This window comes from Coregonus lavaretus (genome assembly GCF_964263955.1).
Source record: "Coregonus lavaretus genome assembly, chromosome: 11".
Lineage (NCBI taxonomy): Eukaryota > Metazoa > Chordata > Actinopteri > Salmoniformes > Salmonidae > Coregonus > Coregonus lavaretus.
The window spans coordinates 33,687,232-33,712,349 of record NC_139998.1 but is presented as its reverse complement, the minus strand read 5'-3'; the positions used below and the strand labels follow the sequence as shown (position 1 = coordinate 33,712,349).

Here is a 25,118-nt window from a genome sequence, read left to right as displayed (position 1 = left end):
GGGACAGGAAGATGGGAAGAAAGAGCGCCCTGTCTGGACATACACTTGGCATTGTTTGATTTTACGGTAGTTTGTTAGCTAGATAAATCCAGGAGTGCATGTAGTTTAATAACTGTTGTATTAGCTAACTCGATTGTTGGAGGAAAAAAACATCATAGTACCTGGTGCTTTATAAATGTAAATAACATTAGCCTGCGCACTGCTTACTCAAACTTGAAACCCATGAACATTTGAGAACCTTGACGCGCGATTTGATGACGACATCATCATCATCATCATCATCATCATCAACAACTCAGCTGTTATCCTTGCAAGCTAGCTGGCTAACCAATCGTTTCTTTACATAAATTGGTCTTATAGACATTTGTTCTCGGTACCCTATGTAATTAAACATAATTAGCTACAAGAAAAAACGTCTTATTTATTTATTTATTTTTTGTGCATACAATCGTCACAAGGTACGTGAAATGGAATGCTAACTATAACACTAGCTAGCTAGCTAGCACAACACACCAGTTGGTAGATAACTTTAGATTTAAAGCAGGTTGAAATACGAAACATATTTGTTGCCACATCGATGACAAGCTCAACATTTACGATGTTGGTGTCTTTTGTTTGTCTGTCTGTCTGTCTACAAGCTCTTTTGCTACGGGTTAGGTAGCTAACGTATATAACTAGCAAATATTTAGCAAACGCTCTGTATCGTTACACCGTCTGTGGAATAGGCGTGTGTAATGCCATTAACATAATATAACCTATGATACCAGTAACCAGACATGTATACATTGGTTAAATTGTTTAGTTAAGAATATAATTACTATAGTATACTATACCGTTAGATGATTACTTACAAACACTTGATTTTCTTTCTCAGCCCTGGGAAGAACCGGACCAGAATGTATATGGCATAGTTATATCAGACTTTTCCTGGTGGGGATTTTGTCCTCCACCAATGAACACCATGTCCCCAAGGAAGAAGCTTCTCGTCCCTGTCAGTAGAAGAAGAATGGCAAAAGCAGGGGATGACTTATTTCCTTTCAATCTTCTGCCGGTGGAATGCCAGCTCCACGTGCTTTCCTTCCTGAGTGAGGTTGACAAGTGCAATTCCGCTCTTGTATGCTCCAGTTGGAGTTGTCTTGTGCGATCAGGGAAGCTTTGGAGAGTGGCAGACTTTTCTCGCCGTGGGGTGATCCACCTTGGACAGGAAGGACTGCTGGTGTCCAACAGAGAGTTTGAGCGTTGGAAAGCATGGGTTCACCACTACACCCACCACCTTATATCCCGTGGGGCGAGCCTGCTCACCCTAAAAGCCAGCTTTGACCTGGGGGACCAGTGCAACAAGTGGGGGGAGCTTCTCTCTGACCTTCTAGAAAATGTCCACTGCAGGGATCTCAGCCAACTGGACCTGAACTGGACATTCACACTACTGGAGCCACTGGACCTGCGGGTTGGTTCCAATTCCCACCATGACAGCATTACCAAGATCAAGATGGACCAGGTCACTAACTTTCAGGTACTACTGGGAAAACTGTCCCACAGCTGCCCTCGAATCACCAAGATGCGCCTGCACTTTGACTGGTCTGAGACATCAGTGTCACTCCTCACTCATTTCCAGCACCTCCGTGTCCTTGAACTCAAGTACTTTTGGGTCTTCAAAGGGGTAAGCCCAAGCATTTTGCAGACCCTGACCAAGTCACTGCCCAACCTTAAGTCCCTGACATTGCATATCCTGGTGCCACTCCGAAACCTTGGGATATCTTACACGCTGGAGTCCATGTCTCTAGAGTTCCTGGATGTATCCCCTAGTCGTGGTCTGGTCTTCTCCAGTCTTAATCTGCCAGCATTACGGGAGCTAAGGGCCAAAAAGATTGTCCGTGGCATTACTTTAGACCGCCGAACCAGGCTTAGGATACAGAGCAGATGGCCCTGTCTGTACCAGGTCCTAAGAGAGGGGACCCCCAGGCTACAGGCCCTCAACAATGAACGACTGCTTCCTGGTTGGAGAGAGCAGAGTTACAGAGAGCTGTCATCTATCCTCCAGCAGTCCTGTTATTGTCTCCAACACCTGGACAGTTGGCTCTGGTAAACAAAATACTATTACAAGACGGAATCATAAGCTGTTGGAATTCAGTACATCTTATCAGGAATGCAGCGTAGTTAGGCTAATCAGGGTCCAATGTTGGCTGGAACATTTGAGCTTATTCCCTCACCATTCCATTGCACAAAAGGATTGTGTATTTGATTTTTTGATTTTACAATTCATTAGACATTTTAAAACATTTTTCTTAACTTATTTCTTAGTTTACTGAAGAAGCTGAATCAATCATAGATGTTTAATTTGTCCTATATTTCTTTCACACCATTGACAACTAATAACAATACACATACTGATTTCATATTTCATATGCTGTTCTTGAATGAAGGAATATATTGAGCCTTTAGATCTTCCACGACAGACATTTGCATTGATTCCTTGTGTGTGATATTGAAATGAAACAATAGTTCACTGTTAAAATAATTTGAGCAAATATACATTGAATGTCCAGAATTTCAACTTATTCCACTCAATGGAAAATTGCCTTTGTTGTGAAATAACATAGGTTTACTTGACATGTTGTCAGGTATTTTGGGGGGGTAACTTGTTTGTAGGGTAAATAAACGCATATGTATTACTTCAATAATATAATTAGTGATGCTGCAGTGCCTCGCTTAACCATGAGAGGTCCTTATCCTTAATGTTTTGGTTTGACCATGACGATTTCTCTCAAAAGGTGTAATTTGCAACTGCACTGGTAAAACATAATCTAACACCAATGAGTAATGGCTGCGCTCTCATTAATCAGGTTGTAACCAGAAATGTAGTTAGGCCAATTTACGGAGGCTATTAGATAATGACGTTCTAACAAATCAATGAATTGTATGCTGACATTTCCTTTTTTATCATTGGGTTTTGTTGGTATAAAACTCCTTTGCTGTGATTTTAGAATACTTCAACGGATCCATTAAAGGACCCATGTAAAGTTTTTGCTGCTCTATTGTGTATGTTAGTGGGTGTGGGTGGGGGATATCATTTGTCACAGACCCAATTTCCCAGAATGTTCCTTTACTTCCATTTTCATTATTTTTATCTTGAGGTAATTAGGAGCATGTGTTTATGGTGAAGGGGGCCATTCCAAATAATGATGTGCTAAAATCCCCTGCCCTAGAGCACACCCTCCTCACATAAACACATGCTCCTAATTTTCCCTGAATGCATAATAATCCAGTGCTGGTGGGACACAGACCTGTCAGTGTACTTCGAGGTTGTTTTGGAAACGGGTAAAGAACTCTTGACGACTCAGAGGGCTACACAGCTGGTTCTATCATTACTTAGAACTGTGAGGATCAACATAGACACCAGAGGGCCAACATGCTTTTTCTCTTGCTCTTAAAGTACATTTTTCTTTTGAGAGGAGCTCACGCGATATAAAGTATGTATCACTTTTTGTGCCACGCACTTATTGAGAGGCTTGTGATGTTTGGGTTTCAAAGCATTCCCGTTTGAGGTTCACCTAACCCAGGATTGATGGTATGAGAGGATAACCAATGCCAGATGTGTGGGAGAAAAATCTGACTGATTTCATTTGAATGAACATCGACCTTCAGTATTACTCTTTGCTTGCAAAGGCAAGTTCATGCTAAATCTATGAGCAATAACTGGTTAGCTTATCCCCATAGCAGTCTGCATGTTTATGGGAGGTCGGATAGAGACATAGAGCCAGTTAAAGGCAACTCAGTTCAGTTTCAAGTTCAGTTCCGAGTTCCAAGCTTTACCAACACAACGGGAGGCGTGAGGCTCTTCCAGAAGGACTGGACATGGCCACAGGGGTGTATATCTCAAAGTTCCTGGCCATAGCCATAGTGGTGTTGACCGTCTCATCTATTGGTGGAATAATTACAATGATTATTGTGTATGAGAACGAAAGAATCAAGACACAACCTACAGCACCACCAACACCTAATGCCACTACTCCGTATCCAACTGGACCACCACCCAACATGAGACTCCCTGGAAACCTGATTCCAGAGAGCTATGACATCGTACTACAGCCTCACCTCTACATCGTGATGAACAACACTAACAATCAATCTCTCATCTTCACTGGAAACTCCACTGTGTATTTTAGATGTGTGGAGAACACCAAAACTATCGTCCTTCACAGTAAAGAACAGAATGTGACTGCTGTAAAGGTGACAGATCTTGACAAGGGAAAGATCATCAAAGTTGACAACACCATACTGTATAGTAATGAAAGTAACTTCTTAGAGATTAGACTGGACAGTGTTTTAGTTGAAGATGGGAACTACAGTCTCTTTACTGCATTTGAGGGGGAGCTCCTTGATGATCTGGCTGGTTTTTACATGAGTTCATACAAAAAAGGGCCAAGCACAGAGGATGACACTGAAAGGTAAGGGTTTCTTTGATAACTACTGAGAAACTAAAACTATGAATGATTTGTTGTCAAACATATATGAAAGGAATGCTGTGAGATGGAAATTAGACTTGACTTATATGAAAACCCATTTACAGGTGGTTCGGGAATGAAACGATCATCGTGGAGCTTGATGAAAGGTAATACATGTACAAGTCTGATAATATATGTTTGCATCAACAGCATTACATAACTGGATTGATCACAAACCACCACCCTAAACAGTGTTCCGGTTGGATAGAGCTTTCTCTGTCTGATAAAGGCATGATTACATGGGCAATTTACAGGTGATAGTGGTGTAGTGACCTTTTGATAATAAGGCAAGCACACTCCTGAACCTTAAAAAAGTTTAGACCTCTTGACAGGGAGGCTACATACTTCCCCTGTATCATCATGAGGCAGAACACTTTGTACACCCCAACTAAAACAGGGATGCACATCCAACAAAGGCCTGACAGACTATGGGATAATTTGCCCCTCTGCCACCAATGTAGTAATTGAGGGGGACAGCCAGGGCAGGGCTTGAACCACATACCTTGCAATTACAAGGCAGACACATTGCTCTACCTACTGTGTCATTAGGTCAGACCTCTTGTTAGAGGCTGTTATATGGTTACATTTAGGAGTCTGGCAGGAAAGATAATTACTCTGTTTCATAAGTCCTCACGGGTTTGATCAGCAGTGCTTCCTTGAAATAAATTAGTAGTGGCCAGTACTAAGCAACCAGAAAGCAACCTGAAACCACCTCATCATTACACCTTGACACATTCATATGTGATTGTTTCCATGCTGTAAATCAGTGACCTGCTAGTTTATAGACCACTGTGCTTGAACAGAGATCGAATACAAAGTTTATCATGGTTTGTATTCTATTGCACTCTGTTTCCTTAAAAAAACATGATTTGCTTACAGATGGAATTCCAATTTCTTAAAAAATACCCCAAAGTGGCTTCTTCAGCGGACATGTGTACAGATGTATACAACATGTCCCTACAAATGGGACTATATTTCTTTATTTCTTGTCATATCAAATCACCCAGCAGTTGTTCAGGCCTGGCTCATATTTATATGTTCAACTTAAAAGTGTTTATTGTAAAAAGACCTCCTGGGATAATGTTGCACATTTTTCCTCTGTTCACTTCACCAACAGCTTTGCTTCACATTCCTTGAATAGATTAGGACACTCATTTGAGACATTGTTACTTCCTCAGTGGCTTTACAATTACAGTCCTGTATTGCAAAAAATGTCCATCACTGTTCATACTGTAGCTGCATAGACATTGGAAGCGTGGATAATTTGAAATACTGAAAAAGCTAATTGAATCAAAATTAACTAACAAGCAACTCTTTTCTGTATTGTATTGCTGTTGTTACACTGTTATTCAATTCCAGTTGTAATATTTATCCTATTTTTCAACAAATACTTTCCACAGATTCATCGCTACTAGCCAAATGCAACCAACCGACGCCAGGAAAGTATTTCCTTGTTTCGATGAGCCAGCCATGAAGGCTACATTTAGAGTCACTATCATCCATAGGCCTGGCACGACAGCACTAGCAAATGGGAAAGTCATAGGTGAGAATCACATTTCATACTATTGTCATACTAGGTCATGTTAACCCACCTTCTAAAAGGCGCCTTACATTCATATGTACCCTTACAAAAAGGTTGTACAGGAATCCTGCAGGAAAAATCCTGCATAATACAGTACATATCCTGCAGGAATAGGATGTCCTGCAGCATATCCCACAGGATTTTCGGGGCCACTTTCCTTTAGGACAATTCCTGTAGGAATCCTGCAGGTACAGTGAGCTCCAGAAGTATTGGGACAATGACAATTTTGTTGTTGTTTTGGCTCTGTAATGATACAATGACTATGAAATGATAAAATGACTGAGGTTAAAGTGCAGATTGTCTGCTTTCATTTGAGGGTACTTTCTGAAATTACAGCACTTTTTGTACATAGTCCCCCCATTTTAGGGGACCAAAAGTATTGGGACGAATTCACTTACAGTACCAGTCAAAAGTTTGGACACACCTACTCATTCAAGGGTTTTTCTTTATTTGTACTATGTTCTACATTGTAGAATAATATTGAAGACATCAAAACTATGAAATAACACATATGGAATCATGTAGTAACCAAAAAAGTGTTAAACAACTAAAAATATATTTTATATTTGAGATTCTTCAAATAGCCACCATTTGCCTTGATGACAGCTTTGCACACTCTTGGCATTCTCTCAACCGGCTTCACCAGGAATGCTTTCCCAACAGTCTTGAAGGAGTTCCCACATATGCTGAGCACTTGTTGGCTGCTTTTCCTTCACTCTGGGGTCCGACTCATCCCAAACCATCTCAATTGGGTTGAGGTCGGGGGATTGTGGAGGCCAGATCATCTGATGCAGCACTCCATCATTCTCCTTCTTGGTAAAATAGCCCTTACACAGCCTGGAGGTGTGTTGGGTCATTGTCCTGTTGAAAAACAAATGATAGTCCCACTAAGCCCAAACCAGATGGGATGGCGTATCGCTGCATGCTGTGGTAACCATGCTGGTTAAGTGTGCTGAATTCTAAATAAATCACAGACAGTGTCACCAGCAAAGAACCCCCACACCATAACACCACCTCCTCCATGCTTTACGGTGGGAAATACACATGCAGAGATCATCCGTTCACCTACACCGCGTCTCACAAAGACACGGCGGTTGGAATAAAAAATCTCCAATTTGGACTCAAGACCAAAGGACAAATTTACACTGGTCTTATGTCCATTGCTCGTGTTTCTTGGGCCAAGCAGGTCTCTTCTTCTTATTGGTGTCCTTTAGTAGTGGTTTCTTTGCAACAATTCGACCATGAAGGCCTGATTCACGCAGTCCCCTCTGAACAGTTGATGTTGAGATGTGTCTGTGACTTGAACTCTGTGAAGCATTTATTTGGGTTGCAATTTCTGAGGCTGGTAACTCTAATGAACTTATCCTCTGCAGCAGAGGTAACTCTGGGTCTTCCATTCCTGTGGCGGTCCTCATGAGAGCCAGTTTCATCATAGCGCTTGATGGTTTTTGCGACTGCACTTGAAGAAACTTTCACAATTCTTGACATTTTCCGTATTGACTGACCTTCATGTCTTAAAGTAATGATGGACTGTCGTTTCTCTTTGCTTATTTGAGCTGTTCTTGCCATAATATGGACTAGGTCTTTTACCAAATACGGCTATCTTCTGTATACCACCCCTACCTTGTCACAACACAACTGATTGGCTCAAACGCATTAAGAAGGAAATAAATTCCACAATTAACTTTCAAGAAGGCACACCTGTTAATTGAAATGCATTCCAGGTGACTACCTCATGAAGCTGGTTGAGAGAATGCCAAGTGTGTGCAAAGCTGTCATCAAGGCAAAGGGTGGCTATTTGAAGAATCTAAAATATATTTTGATTTGTTTAACACTTTTTTGGTTACTACATGATTCCATATGTGTTATTTCATAGTTTTGATGTCTTCACTATTATTCTACAATGTAGAAAATAGTAAAAATAAAGAAAAACCCTTGAATGAGTAGGTGTGTCCAAACTTCTGACTGGTAGTGTATATGCGTATTAAAGTATTTGGTCCTATATTCATAGCACGCAATGACTGGTAAATAATGTATTGTGTCATTTTGGAGTCACTTCTATTGTAACTAAGAATAGAATATCTTTCTAAAACTTTTACATTAATGTGGATGCCACCATTATTACGGATACTCCTGAATTAATCGTGAATAATGATGAGTGAGAAAGTTACAGACGCACAAATACAGTGGGGAAAAAAAGTATTTAGTCAGCCACCAATTGTGCAAGTTCTCCCACTTAAAAAGATGAGAGAGGCCTGTAATTTTCATCATAGGTACACGTCAACTATGACAGACAAAATGAAGAAGAAAAAAATCCAGAAAATCACATTGTAGGATTTTTAATGAATTTATTTGCAAATTATGGTGGAAAATAAGTATTTGGTCAATAACAAAAGTTTCTCAATACTTTGTTATATACCCTTTGTTGGCAATGACACAGGTCAAACGTTTTCTGTAAGTCTTCACAAGGTTTTCACACACTGTTGCTGGTATTTTGGCCCATTCCTCCATGCAGATCTCCTCTAGAGCAGTGATGTTTTGGGGCTGTCGCTGGGCAACACAGACTTTCAACTCCCTCCAAAGATTTTCTATGGGGTTGAGATCTGGAGACTGGCTAGGCCACTCCAGGACCTTGAAATGCTTCTTACGAAGCCACTCCTTCGTTGCCCGGGCGGTGTGTTTGGGATCATTGTCATGCTGAAAGACCCAGCCACGTTTCATCTTCAATGCCCTTGCTGATGGAAGGAGGTTTTCACTCAAAATCTCACGATACATGGCCCCATTCATTCTTTCCTTTACACGGATCAGTCGTCCTGGTCCCTTTGCATAAAAACAGCCCCAAAGCATGATGTTTCCACCCCCATGCTTCACAGTAGGTATGGTGTTCTTTGGATGCAACTCAGCATTCTTTGTCCTCCAAACACGACGAGTTGAGTTTTTACCAAAAAGTTCTATTTTGGTTTCATCTGGTTCTGGGATTTTTGCTCACCGTTCTTGTGATCATTTTGACCCCACGGGGTGAGATCTTGCGTGGAGCCCCAGATCGAGGGAGATTATCAGTGGTCTTATATGTCTTCCATTTCCTAATAATTGCTCCCACAGTTGATTTCTTCAAACCAAGCTGCTTACCTATTGCAGATTCAGTCTTCCCAGCCTGGTGCAGGTCTACAATTTTGTTTCTGGTGTCCTTTGACAGCTCTTTGGTCTTGGCCATAGTGGAGTTTGGAGTGTGACTGTTTGAGGTTGTGGACAGGTGTCTTTTATACTGATAACAAGTTCAAACAGGTGCCATTAATACAGGTAACGAGTGGAGGACAGAGGAGCCTCTTAAATAAGAAGTTACAGGTCTGTGAGAGCCAGAAATCTTGCTTGTTTGTAGGTGACCAAATACTTATTTTCCACCATAATTTGCAAATAAAATCATAAAAAATCCTACAATGTGATTTTCTGGATTTTTTTTCCTCAATTTTGTCTGTCATAGTTGACGTGTACCTATGATGAAAATTACAGGCCTCTCTCATCTTTTTAAGTGGGAGAACTTGCACAATTGGTGGCTGACTAAATACTTTCTTCCCCCACTGTATCTTACCCCCCCCCCAAAAATGCTAACCTCCCCTGTTATTGTAATGGTGAGAGGTTATAATGTCTTGGGGGTATGATATTTGTGCGTCTGTAACTTTCTCACTCATCATTATTCACGATTCATTCAGGATTATCCGTAATCATGGTAGTATCCACATTAATGTAGAAGTATTTAGAAAGATATTGAATTCTTATTTACAATAAAAGTGACTCCAAAATGACACAATACATTATTTACCATTTATTTCTATTTGGCACAAAATAATCTGAAACACAACCAAAACAAACAGCAAATGCATCCAACAAATTTGTACAGTCTCAAGCTTGATGTAGTCACTGCGTGCTACGAATATAGGACCAAATACTTAACTTTTGACTACTTTAATACACATATACAGTGAGGGAAAAAAGTATTTGATCCCCTGCTGATTTTGTACGTTTGTCCACTGACAAAGACATGACCAGTCTATAATTTTAATGGTAGGTTTATTTGAACAGTGAGAGACAGAATAACAACAAAAAAATCCAGAAATAAACGCATGTCAAAAATGTTATCAATTGATTTGCATTTTATTGAGGGAAATAAGTATTTGACCTCCTCTCAATCAGAGAGATTTCTGGCTCCCAGGTCTCTTTTATACAGGTAACGGGCTGAGATTAGGAGAACACTCTTAAAGGGAGTGCTCCTAATCTCAGTTTGTTACCTGTATAAAAGACAGCAGGGGATCAAATACTTTTTTCCCTCACTGTAAGTGAATTTGTCCCAATACTTTTGGTCCCCTAAAATGGAGGGATAATGTACAAAAAGTGCTGTAATTTCTAAAGGGTTCACCCGATATGGATAGAAATACCCTCAAATTAAAGCTGACAGTCTTTAATCTCATAGTCATTGTATCATTTCAAATCCAAAGTGCTATAGCACAGAGCCTAAACGACAACAAAAAATTGACTGTCCCAATACTTTTGAAACTGTAGCCCTTCTGGAAAACAATATGCTATACTGTATATTCAAAAATGTAGACATACATTTATGACTTCTCATTAAATTCCCCATTTTATATGCAGGACTTTTTGTAAACAATAATTCACAGATTATGAGGCTAATGCATGCATATACTGTGCCTGTTCTTTTAGCTTATATTGAGTATTTACTGTAGATACTATTGTGTAATGAGTGTCAAAACAAAACTCTTTCCTTTCATACTATCAAAGTCATCAAGTACAGAGTCTTTTTTATTCCTTTTAGGTACAACCCTTGAGGATATCGATGGAGAGACCTGGGAAGTCACTCGCTTTCAAACGACTAAGAAAATGTCAACTTACCTCTTAGCTTTCACAGTGTCTGATTTCGAATCCATAGGATCTACACATGAAAGAGTTGACATTAAGGTATGTAGCTGTAGTTGTTGAATCATAACTGTAATAGTGCATTATATCAACAAAATGACTTGTATTTTGTTGCATAGATATAACAAGGACCATGTGAAAAGGTTTGTATTTCAATAGCCATATCAAAGAAAGTTAATACTGTAGTAAATTACATATAAATGGCAATTCTCTCTAGATTCCAGCTAAACCGCTATACTATTTAAATGTATTCAGTTTAGACTACACTGCTGATTTTCATGGTAGAGATGTTTTTACTCACCAAATCATATTGATATGATACTAAAACTCACTTTTTTATTTTCTGTTCGGTTTGTTAAAGACGTATGCTCGACCGGAGGCCATAAAATCTGGACATGCAAAGTATGCTGCAAGTATCACTGGAAATATTCTGGCGTTCTATGAGAGTCCTGGAGTATTTAAAATGAATTATCCTTTGAGCAAGCTAGGTATGTATGGGCATGATTGCATCATAACGATGTAAAATAAGCATGGGTTAATCATAACATCGCAAGTGTTCAACAAAGATGAATTGTCATAAAATCCATCTAATCAATTTAATTATTTACTCCATACATAAACTGTCCAAAACAAAGTAAGAAGGTGAAATTCAATTAAATCATCAGCTGAAATTTAATCAACCAGCTACAACCAAAGCTTGGAAATGGAATAGAATATAAAATAACCTATTTTCAGTGGTGTAAAGTACTTATGGGGGGGAAAAAAGTATTTAGTCAGCCACCAATTGTGCAAGTTCTCCCACTTAAAAAGATGAGAGAGTTCTGTAATTTCCATCATAGGTACACGTCAACTATGACAGACAAATTGAGAAGAAAAAAAATCCAGAAAATCACATTGTAGGATTTTTTATGATTTTATTTGCAAATTATGGTGGAAAGTAAGTATTTGGTCACCTACAAACAAGCAAGATTTCTGGCTCTCACAGACCTGTAACTTCTTCTTTAAGAGGCTCCTCTGTCCTCCACTCGTTACCTGTATTAATGGCACCTGTTTGAACTTGTTATCAGTATAAAAGACACCTGTCCACAACCTCAAACAGTCACACTCCAAACTCCACTATGGCCAAGACCAAAGAGCTGTCAAAGGACACCATAAACAAAATTGTAGACCTGCACTAGGCTGGGAAGACTGAATCTGCAATAGGGAAGCAGCTTGGTTTGAAGAAATCAACTGTGGGAGCAATTATTAGGAAATGGAAGACATACAAGACCACTGATAATCTCCCTCGATCTGGGGCTCCACGCAAGATCTCACCCTGTGGGGTCAAAATGATCACAAGAACGGTGAGCAAAAATCCCAGAACCACACGGGGGGACCTAGTGAATGACCTGCAGAGAGCTGGGACCAAAGTAACAAAGCCTACCATCAGTAACACACTACGCCGCCAGGGACTCAAATCCTGCAGTGCCAGACGTGTCCCCCTGCTTAAGCCAGTACATGTCCAGGCCCGTCTGAAGTTTGCTAGAGTGCATTTGGATGATCCAGAAAAGGATTGGGAGAATGTCAGATGAAACCAAAATATAACTTTTTGGTAAAAACTCAACTCGTCGTGTTTGGAGGACAAAGAATGCTGAGTTGCATCCAAAGAACACCATACCTACTGTGAAGCATGGGGGTGGAAACATCATGCTTTGGGGCTGTTTTTCTGCAAAGGGACCAGGACGACTGATCCGTGTAAAGGAAATAATGAATGGGGCCATGTATCGTGAGATTTTGAGTGAAAACCTCCTTCCATCAGCAAGGGCATTGAAGATGAAACATGGCTGGGTCTTTCAGCATGACAATGATCCCAAACACACCGCCCGGGCAACGAAGGAGTGGCTTCGTAAGAAGCATTTCAAGGTCCTGGAGTGGCCTAGCCAGTCTCCAGATCTCAACCCCATAGAAAATCTTTGGAGGGAGTTGAAAGTCTGTGTTGCCCAGCGACAGCCCCAAAACATCACTGCTCTAGAGGAGATCTGCATGGAGGAATGGGCCAAAATACCAGCAACAGTGTGTGAAAACCTTGTGAAGACTTACAGAAAACGTTTGACCTGTGTCATTGCCAACAAAGGGTATATAACAAAGTATTGAGAAACTTTTGTTATTGACCAAATACTTATTTTCCACCATAATTTGCAAATAAATTCATTAAAAATCCTACAATGTGATTTTCTGGATATTTTTTCCTCATTTTGTCTGTCACAGTTGACGTGTACCTATGATGAAAATTACAGGCCTCTCTCATCTTTTTAAGTGGGAGAACTTGCACAATTGCTGGCTGACTAAATACTTTTTTTCCCCACTGTAAAAATACTTTAAAGTACTACTTAAGTCGTTTTTTGGGGGTATCTGTACTTTACTTTAATATTTATAATTTTTACAACTTTTACTTTTACTTCACTACATTCCTAAAGAAAATTATGTACTTTTTACTACATACATTTTCCCTGACACCCAAAAGTACTCTTTACATTTTGAATGCTTAGCCGGACAGGAAAATGGTCCAATTCATGCACTTATCAAGAGAACGTCCCTGGTCAACCCTATTGCATCTGATCTGGCGGACTCATAGCACACATGCTTTGTTTGTAAATTATGTCTGAGTGTTGGAGTGTGCCCCTGGCTATCTGTAAAAAAATAAAACAGAAATATGGTGCTGTCTTGTTTGCTTACTATAAGGAATTTTAAATGATTTTTACTTTTGATACTTAAGTATATTTTTTACATTACATTTACTTTTGATATTTAAGTATATTTAAAATCAAATACTTTTACTTGAGTCATTTTATATTAAGGTGTCTTTTACTTTTACTCAAGTATGAAGATTGGGTACTTTTTCCACAACTGCCTATTTTCTATCTACTTTAGATCAGATTGCTCTACCAGACTTCAGCGCAGGTGCCATGGAGAATTGGGGCTTGGTAACATATCGTGAGACAGCTCTGCTATATGAGGAAGGGGTGTCCTCCACATCAAACAAAGAGTGGATTGCCACAGTTATTGCACATGAGCTTGCCCATCAGGTACAAAACTCAAAATTACTATTTCAAAATGTAATATATGTATTAATGTAAAGAGAACTACAATTAATTAAAAACATGATCTTGCATTGTAGTGGCATTCACTGTAACGCCACCTAAATCTGTTGTTTTCAGTGGTTTGGAAACCTGGTGACAATGAAATGGTGGAATGACCTGTGGCTGAATGAGGGATTTGCAACATATATATCCTATATGGGAGTGGATCATATTGAGCCAACATGGAACATAGTATGTCCCCATCAACTTATTAATAACTGTATATTTGTTCTGCATCTGTTGCATCAGATTGCAAATTGTAGTAACACTTCTAAGAGGCTTCTTTTCATTTGGTCTCTGATTCTTTTGTTTTTCCAGAAAGATCTGATTGTTCTAAATGACATCCAGACTGTATTTCAAGTGGATTCGTTGGCCTCATCCCATCCCCTAAGCTCTAAAGAGGATGATGTTCAAACTTCTAGTGACATCACTCAACTTTTCGATTCCATCACCTACAGCAAGGTCTGGTTGTGACAGAGCCCCATGGGGGAAGAGAGATGATATCAAAAATGTTTCTTTTTAACATTGAACAGGAATGTTCTATATAGTGAAGGAATTAGTTTATATAATCTATTAATATTAACATATCTTCACTCTTCAGGGGGCAGCTGTGCTGAGAATGCTCGCAGATTATCTGGATGAGAGGGTATTTCTGAATGGTCTGAGAGTAAGTACAACTATGTCTCTGTCCATTAATGTGTAGAATGGCTTATTGTCAGTGTGTGGAACATCTATGTTGTATATTTGTAATTTTCCACATGGATGTATCAAAACTAATGGGAACCTTTTGTGGATCAATAATCAATTACCTTTTTGTCAAATTCTTAAGAGTGTGTGTAAATACTATTGTTTCAAAATGTTTCAGAAATATCTTCAGGCTTTCCAGTACAGTAATACTGTACACAAGGACCTGTGGGAATATTTACAAGAGGTAAAAGCTGATAGTTTTACTAGGCCTATCAACACAACATTAGTATATGTAATTGTGTGCTTTCAAGCATGTAAAATTTATAAAATGCTTTAGTGGCATGAATACATTGTATAAAATGCTAATGACAAAAACATTCTAGGCGGTGGACGAGGACAGCGGCCACATTAAAGTTGCTGAAGTCATGGACACTTGGACAAAGCAAATGGGCTACCCAGTCATCACCATCAACACCACCAATGGGGCAGTTTCTCAAGAACATTTCCTCCTAAATCAAACATCTGACTACGAGTAAGTCCTGCACTATGTCAAGAAACACCACAGAGAGAGAAAACAAATATAACAGGTTTCCTGAACCACTGATTGTCCCCTCCGTGTAGAATTAGATGCCCATATGACTGACCTTGTGAAATCCTGTGCTTGGTCCGTCCCCCACAGCAGGTGTGGAGTTCAAACCCAGGCTACTCCACCTCTTGTTCTCTAAGCAATGGATTGTTGCTAGAGTACTCTGACAGACATTTCCACTCAACAGTTTTAGAGTAACACTTTAATTGAACTATAAGCCATAACAGCGTCATACTATTATCATGAACATGACATAATGAATGTCATAAGATGACAAGACAGTGTCATTTTTCATACATCAGAAACAGTTATGACATATGTTGACATAACAGCTTATGTTGCTTACTCACCTAAAAAGTGTTGCTAAAATTGTTAGTCGTAACACCTGTCATAACCGTTTCCAATGCATGCAAAATGACACTGCCATGCCATTCAGTTATGACATGTTTACAACAATATTATGACACTGTTATCATTTCAAATGAAGTGTTACTATAGTATATTATTACAGTTTTGATTGGATTACATTGTAATGAATTAGGCCTACAATGAAGCATTTTATTAGCATATGTGAATATAGCTGTAGGTCATAATATTATGTCAATATATTGTTTAGGAACTTTTTCTCTTTCATTAGTTTTGAATGGCATGTCCCAATCAGAGTGATGAAGGAAGGTGAACCCATAAAACTAGTTACACTGGCAAAAAAATATCAAGGTAAGGAATATTTAATTGAATGTACTATGTACAATTGTTAATGTTTGTCTTAGTATCACTTTATGAGTAACCTCGTCCCCAGGCTAAATGAGAGAGATGATCTGATGAGCTATATTATGTACAGTAATTCTCCATTATAGATAGACTGAACATGGCAAATATACTGTATAATGTATGATAATAGCAAACCCAACTAATTAAATGGTGCTAGTCATTAGTTCTGTCAATAAAAACCTAATTGAGGGAAAATGTAACTCTCATGTTCTGAATTTGCTCAACAGTACTGATGCCAGATTACCTGTCTGAAGATGGCAAGTGGGTGCTTGCCAACATAAACTGTATGGGATATTTCAGAGTCAACTATGATCCAGTGAATTGGGATAGACTGCTCTCTCAGCTGGAAATGAATATTCACGTAAGTCTTCCTCATTTGTGTAGAACAGTATTGTCCATACAGTCCAAGTCAGACACGAAACAGAGCACATTATATATTGCTAGTGCTTAGAAGGCTGTTCCTGTGCATTATCAAAGCAGCCTGTTGATCCAAAATAAACAATGTAGCATATTCTGAGAAGACTAGGTAATATTTTGTTAAGAAATATTTGGAGAGAATGTGCTGGAAAAGGTTTTTGTGAGTACATTCTTCAAATCAAATGTATTCGTCACGTTAACAGTTTACAGCAGGTTTAAAAGGTGCAGCAAAATGCCTTGTGTGCTAGCTCCCTCAAAATTGCAGTACAACCCCCTCCTCCCCCTCCTCAGTTGGGGTCTCAACATACTGTTGAGAGTAAGCTAGAATAGTAGTACTCAAGGTGCAAGTTAGAAATTTGATTGTGCATCAGCAATTTTCTCTTGCTATGTCAGTCACTGACAACCACTCAATTAGCCATGTCGGCTAACAATTTTTAGATTGGTAAGTTAGTCAGCCAGCTATCTGAACTTGTAGTAATCATGGCCAAATACTGACCGGTCACGCAGGGCACGTGCCCAGGGGCCCTGACCTCCAGGGGGCCCACATTGATTTTGTTAGTCACTCTCACTCAGATATCATAATCATGGCAAAATGTGTAGAATTGCAGGAAATGTGCTTTAAAACTGAAGAAACGTCTCTCCACCACATGGCAAAATGTGTAGAATTGCAGGGAATTGGCTATAAGACTGACATTTATTTATCTCTGCCCCATGGCAAAATCAGTAGAATTGCATGTACATTTTCATAAAATTGTAACTACCCCCCCAGCAAAATGTGTAGAATTTCAGGTTGGTAAGTTAGTCAGCCAGCTATCTGAACTTGTAGTAATCATGGTCAAATACCGACCGGTCACGCAGGGCTCGTGCCCAGGGGCCCTGACCTCCAGGGGGCCCACATTGATTTTGTTAGTCACTCTCACTCAGATATCATTAACATGGCATAATCATGGCAAAATGTGTAGAATTGCAGGAAATGTGCTTTAAAACTGAAAAAAACTTCTCTCCACCACATGGCAAAATGGGTAGAATTGCAGGGAATTGGCTATAAGACTGACATTTATTTATCTCTGCCCCATGGCAAAATCAGTAGAATTGCATGACCATTTTTATAAAATTGTAACTCCCCCCCCCCCCCCCCCCCCCCTGTGTAGAATTTCAGGAAATTTCAGAAAGGGGGGCAACCAAATCTGGCTTAGGGCCCCCAAAAGGCTAGAGCCAGCCCTGTGTACACAATAGGTTATACAGTATAGATCATGATTGTGTTATAATAATAATATGCCATTTAGCAGACGCTTTTATCCAAAGAGACTTACAGTCATGCGTGCATAATTTTTTTTGTGTATGGGTGGTCCCAGGGATCGAACCCACTACCCTGTCGTTACAAGCGCCGTGCTCTACCAGCTGAGCTACAGAGGACCATGTCAAGTATGACTGTATTTCATAGGCGAAATTGCCACAGGGAATGGGGGGACAGTTCCCCCCCCAATATTCAGAACAGGTCGATTGGTCCCCCCCAATAATTTATTCAAAAAATATTTACAAAATATTTGTTGTAGCATATGAATACGTCATAAGCAATGGCAAAATTTGTAGAATTGCAGGAAATTAGCTTTAAAGTAACTGTTCAGTGTTTCCAGATTTCTATGAAATATGACTAATTAATTACAGTATGAGTGAAATTGTTTTCCTACCAAGAAATCGTAATTAAGTATGTTAAAAAAAGCAGCTTTTCTGTGTTGGAATGGTGTGGGCGTACCTCAACAACAGAATGGTGTGGGCGTACCTCAACAACAGAATGGTGTGGGCGTACCTCAACAACAGAATGGTGTGGGCAATACCGGTCATAAAAAATATTAATGCAAGTAGACCACTGATTAGCCAGCTCATCCTCCTCAGGAGGGTGACATCGTCCTCTATGAGGAAATAGCACACATTTTTTAAATGGTCTGTTTGAGATACAAGTTTGAGTTGGGGGATTTTAAGTGTTTTTTCTGCTTTGGAGATTTTCACTGGACAGTTACTTTACCCCATGGCAAAATGTATAGAATAGCAGGAAATTAGCTTTAAAACTGCAACATTTTCTCTCAGCCTCATGACAAAATGTGTAGAGTAACATTATAAAACTGCAGATTGTTCTCTCTGTCCCATGGCAAAATGTGTTGAAATGTTAGCTGTTTTCCTGATTTTTCCCTTTTTTGGGGGGGTTGTGGGGGCCTTACACTTATACTGTGTTTTCAAAATACCCCTCCATATACCCCTCAAAATACCCCTCGAGAGGCATAATAAGTAATGTCAAACTGTGTAGAGTTGCAGGAAATGCGTTTTAAAATGTCAACAACAAAAATCTGGGGGAGGACTACCCCCGAGCCCGTCTATTGTTCGTCCCCCCCAATATCTACACCACAATTTCGCCCTGGCTGAATTTACAGATATAAAGTGGGTAGTGTCTTGGTCACGCAGTTGAATAAATAGTATATAATAGAACAGCAGCATTGACTGCGTGTTTGTTTGTGTGTGTTTGTTTATGGACAGTTGTGAGTGTGTGCTTGTGTGTAAGGGTTGGATGTGTGGAGAGTCGGTGCAAATAGTCACTAAGTCTCAGCTCTGTGCAGGAGACTGCTAGTGTTAGCTGTTCAGCAGTCTGATGGCCTGGTGGTAGAAGCTGTCTCGGAGCCTGTTGGTCCGAGACCCGATGCTCCGATACCGCTTGCTAGATGGTAACAGAGTGAGCAGTCCGTGGCTCGGGTGACTGGAGTCCTTGACGATCTTCCGGGCCTTCCTCAAACACAACCTGGTGTAGATGTCCTAGAGGGCAGGGAGCTTGCCCCCAGTGATGTATTGGGCCGTCCGCACAACCCTCTGTAGAGCCTTGTGGTTGAGGGCTGTGCAGTTGCCATACCAGGCAGTGATGCAGCCGGTCAAGATGCTCTTGATGGTGCAGCTGTTTTTCACCTCAGTGTTGGTGTGATTGGGCCATGTCAGGTCCTCTGTGATGTGCACACAGAGGAACTTGAAGCTTTTGACCCTCTCCACTGCAGTCCCATCAATGTCAATAGGGCCATGGTCCCTCTCCTCTTTCCTGTAGTCCACAATCAGCTCCTTTGTTTTGCTGATGTTGAGGGAGAGGCTGTTTTCCTGGCACCACTCTGACAGGGCTCTAACCTCCTCCCTGTAGGGTGTCTCGTCGCCACCGGTGATCAGGCACCACTGTCGTGTCGTCAGCAAACTTAATGATGATAGTGTCCCGAGTGGCGCAGTGGTCTAAGGCACTGCATCGCAGTGCTAGCTGTGCCACTAGAGATCCTGGTTCGAATCCAGGCTGTCGTAGCCGGCCGCGACCGGGAGACCCATGGGGCGGCGCACAATTGGCCCAGCGTCGTCCAGGGTAGGGGAGGGAATGGCTGCCAGGGATGTAGCTCAGTTGGTAGAGCATGGCGTTTGCAACGCCAGGGTTGTGGGTTCGATTCCCACGGGGGGCCTGTATGAAAAATAAAAAAATAACTGTAAGTTGCTCTGGATAAGAGCGTCTGCTAAATGACTAAAATGTAAAATGTGTTGGAGTCGTGCGTGGCCTGAACACCTTGGGGCGGCCTGTCAGGAATGTGTCAGGAATGTGTTCATACCCAGGGCCTTGAGATTAATGACGAGCTTGGAGGTGAATATGTTGTTGAAAGCTGAGCTGTAGTCGATGAACAGCATTCTCACATAGGTATTCCTTAAGATGTCAAATAAGACAATATGCTAGCTCCCTTGTGCAGTTTGCTTTAAAGACACTCTCCAGCTTTGAACTTTTCCGGTTGAAAAATACTGTATAAATACAGTAATGGACACACACTAAAAAATATATACACTACCGTTCAAAAGTTTGGGGTCACTTAGAAATGTCCTTGTTTTTGAAAGAAAAGCAATTTTTTGGCCCATTTAAAATAACATAAAATTGATCAGAAATACAGTGTAGACATTGTTAATGTTGTAAATGGCTATTGTAGCTGGAAATGGCTGATTTTTAATTTCTCTTATGGAATAGCCTTCATTTCTCAGAACCTGATGAGTTTCAGAAGAAAGTTATTTGTTTCTGGCCATTTTGAGCCTGTAATCGAACCCACAATTGCTGATGCTCCAGATACTCAACTAGTCTCAAGAAGGCCAGTTTTATTGCTTCTTTAATCAGCACAACAGTTTTCAGCTGTGCTAACATAATTGCAAAAGGGTTTTCTAATGATCAATTAGCCTTTTAAAATGATAAACTTGGATTAGCAAACACAACGTGCTATTGGAACACAGGACTGATGGTTGCTGATAATGGGCCTCTGTACGCCTATGTAGATATTCCATAAAAAAACAGCTTTTCCAGCTACAATAGCCATTTACAACATTAACAATGTCTACACTGTATTTCTGATCAATTTTATGTTATTTTAATGGACAAAAAAATTGCTTTTCTTTTGAAAACAAGGACATTTCTAAGTGACCCCAAACTTTTGAACGGTAGTGTATGTTTTGAGCAAAATAGTGTTTTTTAAACACAACTGTAAACTTCAAGGAGTAGGACATTCAATGAGTTTCTCTGATGGTCTGATGTGACATCATCGGCTTCCCCCCTTCCTTACGGGAACACTAGAGGTGAAAAAAGGAAAGGCCCCTCTTGTGCCATGTCATGTCATACCTGGACCACCTATTGAGATGTGCCTTTTGCTAAGTAAATCAGGTGTTAAATTAGGTGAAAAAAGAGACTGGAGTAGGACTTTAATAACTAGAATTCATTCATTTTATTATTTGATTTATTCTCAGGAAATTCCAGTCATCAACCGGGGACAGCTTATTGATGATGCATTCAACTTGGCAAGGTAATCTAATCTAAGACTGATACATTCATGGACTTCCTTCAACATGTATACTCTGATAAACATGTTTTACACATTACAGTGATTGCATTTTCATGGTTTGGGACCTTACAGAAATTATACTTTCATGATGTAAATAATATCCTCTTTGGACGGCTAAGGTCTTCTGATATTATATATTTTATTTGTTTATCAAGGGCCAAACATATCAATGTGACACTGGCTTTGAGAACTACCAAGTACCTCCGGAATGACACAGAGTACATACCATGGGAATCAGCACTGAGAAACCTGGACTATTTCATTCTCATGTTTGATCGCTCCGAGGTCTATGGCCCAATGCAGGTCAGTCATCAAATAAAGATACTGTACATTAAAGTGCCCTTTTATCATAGCAAACTGTATTCCTACAAATTTAAATGACAAATATGAGTGTAATACAGTATTTTTCCTATGCTATTTCCAGGCATACTTAAGAAAGCAAGTTGGTGGCCTTTATCAACATTTTGAAAATGTCACCATGTTGTCTACGGTCCCAGAGAAGCATTCTGCACAGTGAGAAACATATTTTCATAATCATCAAATATTGCAACCCTCTGAACACATCCTGTCTTTAAGTATGTTATTAACATGTCATTATTCGTTCCCAGGTACAACCAGATTAACGCCATTTCAGTCGCATGCAGCAATGACATTCCAGAGTGCCAAGAAATGGCAAAAATGCTATTTGACAACTGGATGACAAACAAAACTACCAATTGGTATGGAATTGGGTTTCGTCAAGCCAACATAGCCAGATGCATGCTAGTTCCTGCTGTACTTAGCACTGTATTTCACAGTTGAATGGGGTCGTCATATAATTCATAAAACATAACACGTAATCTGTAATATGCATGACATTGATTAAATAACCTAATACCAAAATGTTATATGCAATTTTGGATATATTGAGTGTATTGATCCTTTTAACTTTAATGAACAGATTCGGTTTCTCTCTTTAATTGTCCCCACTGCCATAGTATACACCCTAACCTGAAGGCCACCATCTACTGCCAAGCTATAGCTGCTGGGGGAGAGAAGGAATGGGAATTTGCTTGGGGCAAGTTCGAGAATGCCGCCACAGCCACAGAGAAAGACAAACTAAGATATGCCCTCTCATGCACCAGGAAGATCTGGCTCCTGAACAGGTTAGATAGTTTTCCGTCTGTACCACCCTCTTCGGGATATAAACTTTAGTTGCTGTGCAAAGACCATTTATCAGGCATTTCCTTCTCATCTTGCAGATACCTTGAGTACACTTTGAACCCTGACAAGATAAGAAAAATGGATGCAGTTTCTACCATCAGCTACATAGCCAGAAATGTGGCAGGGCAAGCAATAGCCTGGAATTTTGTACGCGCAAACTGGAACTACATCAGCTTGGAGTATGTTTTTTTCTGTTGTTAATTACTGTATATATATATCATGTTCCTTTCCAACTAAAATAATGGACCCATGACTTATTAGCATTTATTTTGTATGGTGTCTCATAAAGTGTTGTGTAAAAATCACCTAAATAAACCTCAAGGAAGGTGTAGACCAGTCAAACAAGTCGGGTACAAAGGTCTCCTTGGCCAATCAGAGGAAATCACCTCTAATTTATCATTTATTTGTTTGGAGTTGCCTGTATCTCCTGTTTCTGTAGCGTGAGGCAGCTTGATGTACAAGTACACCCCCTGGACAGGACGCTAGTCTATCTCCTGTTTCTGTAGCGTGAGGCAGCTTGATGTACAAGTACACCCCCTGGACAGGACGCTAGTCTATCTCCTGTTTCTGTAGCGTGAGGCAGCTTGATGTACAAGTACACCCCCTGGACAGGACGCTAGTCTATCTCCTGTTTCTGTAGCGTGAGGCAGCTTGATGTACAAGTACACCCCCTGGACAGGATGCTAGTCTATCTCCTGTTTCTGTAGCGTGAGGCAGCTTGATGTACAAGTACACCCCCTGGACAGGATGCTAGTCTATCTCCTGTTTCTGTAGCGTGAGGCAGCTTGATGTACAAGTACACCCCCTGGACAGGACGCTAGTCTATCGCAGAGTGCCAAGCAGAGACGCATCAGGTCCCATTTTTACAGTCTTTGGTATGACTCTGCCAGGGATTGAACTCAACCTTCCGATCTCAGGGCAGACACTCTAACCACAAGGCCACTGAGTTGCCAGGCAGTCATCTAAATTGGCTTCTATCAAACTGCTTGCTGAGCAAACATGCTCATCTCACCTCTCCCCTCCGCTCTCCTCCTCAGGTACGGAGGAGGGATCATGTCACTTGGCAACCTGATTGATGGAGTGACACAGAGATTTTCCACTGACTTTGAGCTTGAAGAGGTGAGCGTCTCCCTATTGGTAACAGGCAAGGCCCACAACGCTATCTGAGTCACAAACCTCTCCTCCGTCTTGATGACTGAATAGAATGCAGTGATTTAGTTTTCATGTCTGGGGATGAGAGACTAGGTTCAGCTGGTGGGAGTTGAGTTTTGAGTAATTACTGGTTTCCGCCCTAATTCAAACTTTTCCCTGATTGTTATTGTGCAGCTGGGACAGTTCCTGACCGACCATGATGTAGAAGAACTGCGTTTGGCAATCAGGGCCCTAGAGCAAGCCACTGAGAGAACTGAGGCCAACATTAAATGGGTGAAGGAAAACAAGCAGACTGTTCTGGAGTGGTTTAAAAAAGAGTCAAGGCAAGAGCAGCTGAACTGAGCTGATAGGATGAGAACCAGATGGACCAGAGTGCCATGATTTTGAACACACCCTGTATTTGACTTGAGTCTTAGGGTGTATTAAATAGTCGGATTCTGTTGCAAAATGTTTAGTCTGTTGCAAACTGTTTACTCTAGGAAGCAAACAGAGCAAACGTAACCAAACAGGGAGGGAAACTCTTTTTTTCCTTGCAAAACATTTTCCATTTGGAGTAAATGTTTTCCGTTGCAAAACATTTTACAACAGATCAAATGTTTTGCAACAGAATCCAACTAATGAATACACCCTTGGTTTCATTCCAATTAGATCCGAAAACAGGTTTCATATAATCAACATGTAATATAAACCTAAAATAAATGTAGATTTCAATGTTTTTGTCACTTGTAATTCAACAAGACGAGAAATTATAATCTATTTTATTTAAACAAGTAACATTCCACCATTTGTTGTTTGAGACAATATTGTTTACACTGACAGTCACATCCAAAGAAAACGCTTTCTCAGGTTGACAACTACAATTATTTTGATAAAAGACTATCAAACAACACATAACTATAGCAATACAATGTCTTACTGTATGTATTTGTAAAAATATGTATTATGTGTCAAAGTATTGCATATTGCCGTTTTCCTTTTTATTTTCTTAACATTTTAGTCATTTAGCAGACACTTTTATCCAGAGCGACTTACAGTAGTAGTGAGTGCATACATTTCCATACTTTTTATTAGTTTTAATAAAATTGATTGAAGTTAGATTGGTAAAAGGACTAGATTGAGTTTGGGCTATTGTGTCGGGGGAGTGAGACGAATATTCACCAATAAATATAACATTATTGTATCTAAGTGTATTATTTCACACAATATGTTAGTAACGGGCTCAGAAAAATAGTAATACATTATGGTACATACTGTAGACAAGTAATGTAGCTATTGATTCAT

The 25,118-nt window shown here is 40.1% G+C and overlaps 2 protein-coding genes across 2 annotated transcripts; both read left to right on the top strand.

The window, feature by feature from the left end:
• Nucleotides 1-268: 268 nt before the first annotated feature.
• On the top strand, nt 269-3,023 carry LOC311137802 (uncharacterized protein). The gene is made up of 2 exons (XM_084172393.1): nt 269-458; nt 875-3,023. The coding sequence occupies exon 2, from the start codon at nt 953-955 to the stop codon at nt 2,084-2,086; it is 1,134 nt and encodes a 377-aa protein (XP_084028519.1). The 5' UTR covers nt 269-458; nt 875-952; the 3' UTR covers nt 2,087-3,023.
• Nucleotides 3,024-3,115: 92 nt separating this feature from the next.
• anpeplb (alanyl (membrane) aminopeptidase-like b) lies at nt 3,116-25,017 on the top strand. Its single transcript, XM_084172392.1, has 21 exons — nt 3,116-4,448; nt 4,571-4,612; nt 5,906-6,048; nt 10,916-11,058; nt 11,378-11,504; nt 13,927-14,081; nt 14,214-14,327; nt 14,454-14,597; nt 14,737-14,802; nt 15,001-15,066; nt 15,206-15,354; nt 16,046-16,125; nt 16,407-16,540; nt 21,388-21,443; nt 21,638-21,785; nt 21,907-21,995; nt 22,091-22,201; nt 22,460-22,627; nt 22,724-22,864; nt 23,723-23,804; nt 24,012-25,017. Exons 1-21 carry the CDS (start codon nt 3,856-3,858, stop codon nt 24,177-24,179), a joined length of 2,919 nt encoding a protein of 972 aa, XP_084028518.1. The 5' UTR covers nt 3,116-3,855; the 3' UTR covers nt 24,180-25,017.
• The last annotated feature ends 101 nt before the right edge of the window (nt 25,018-25,118 follow it).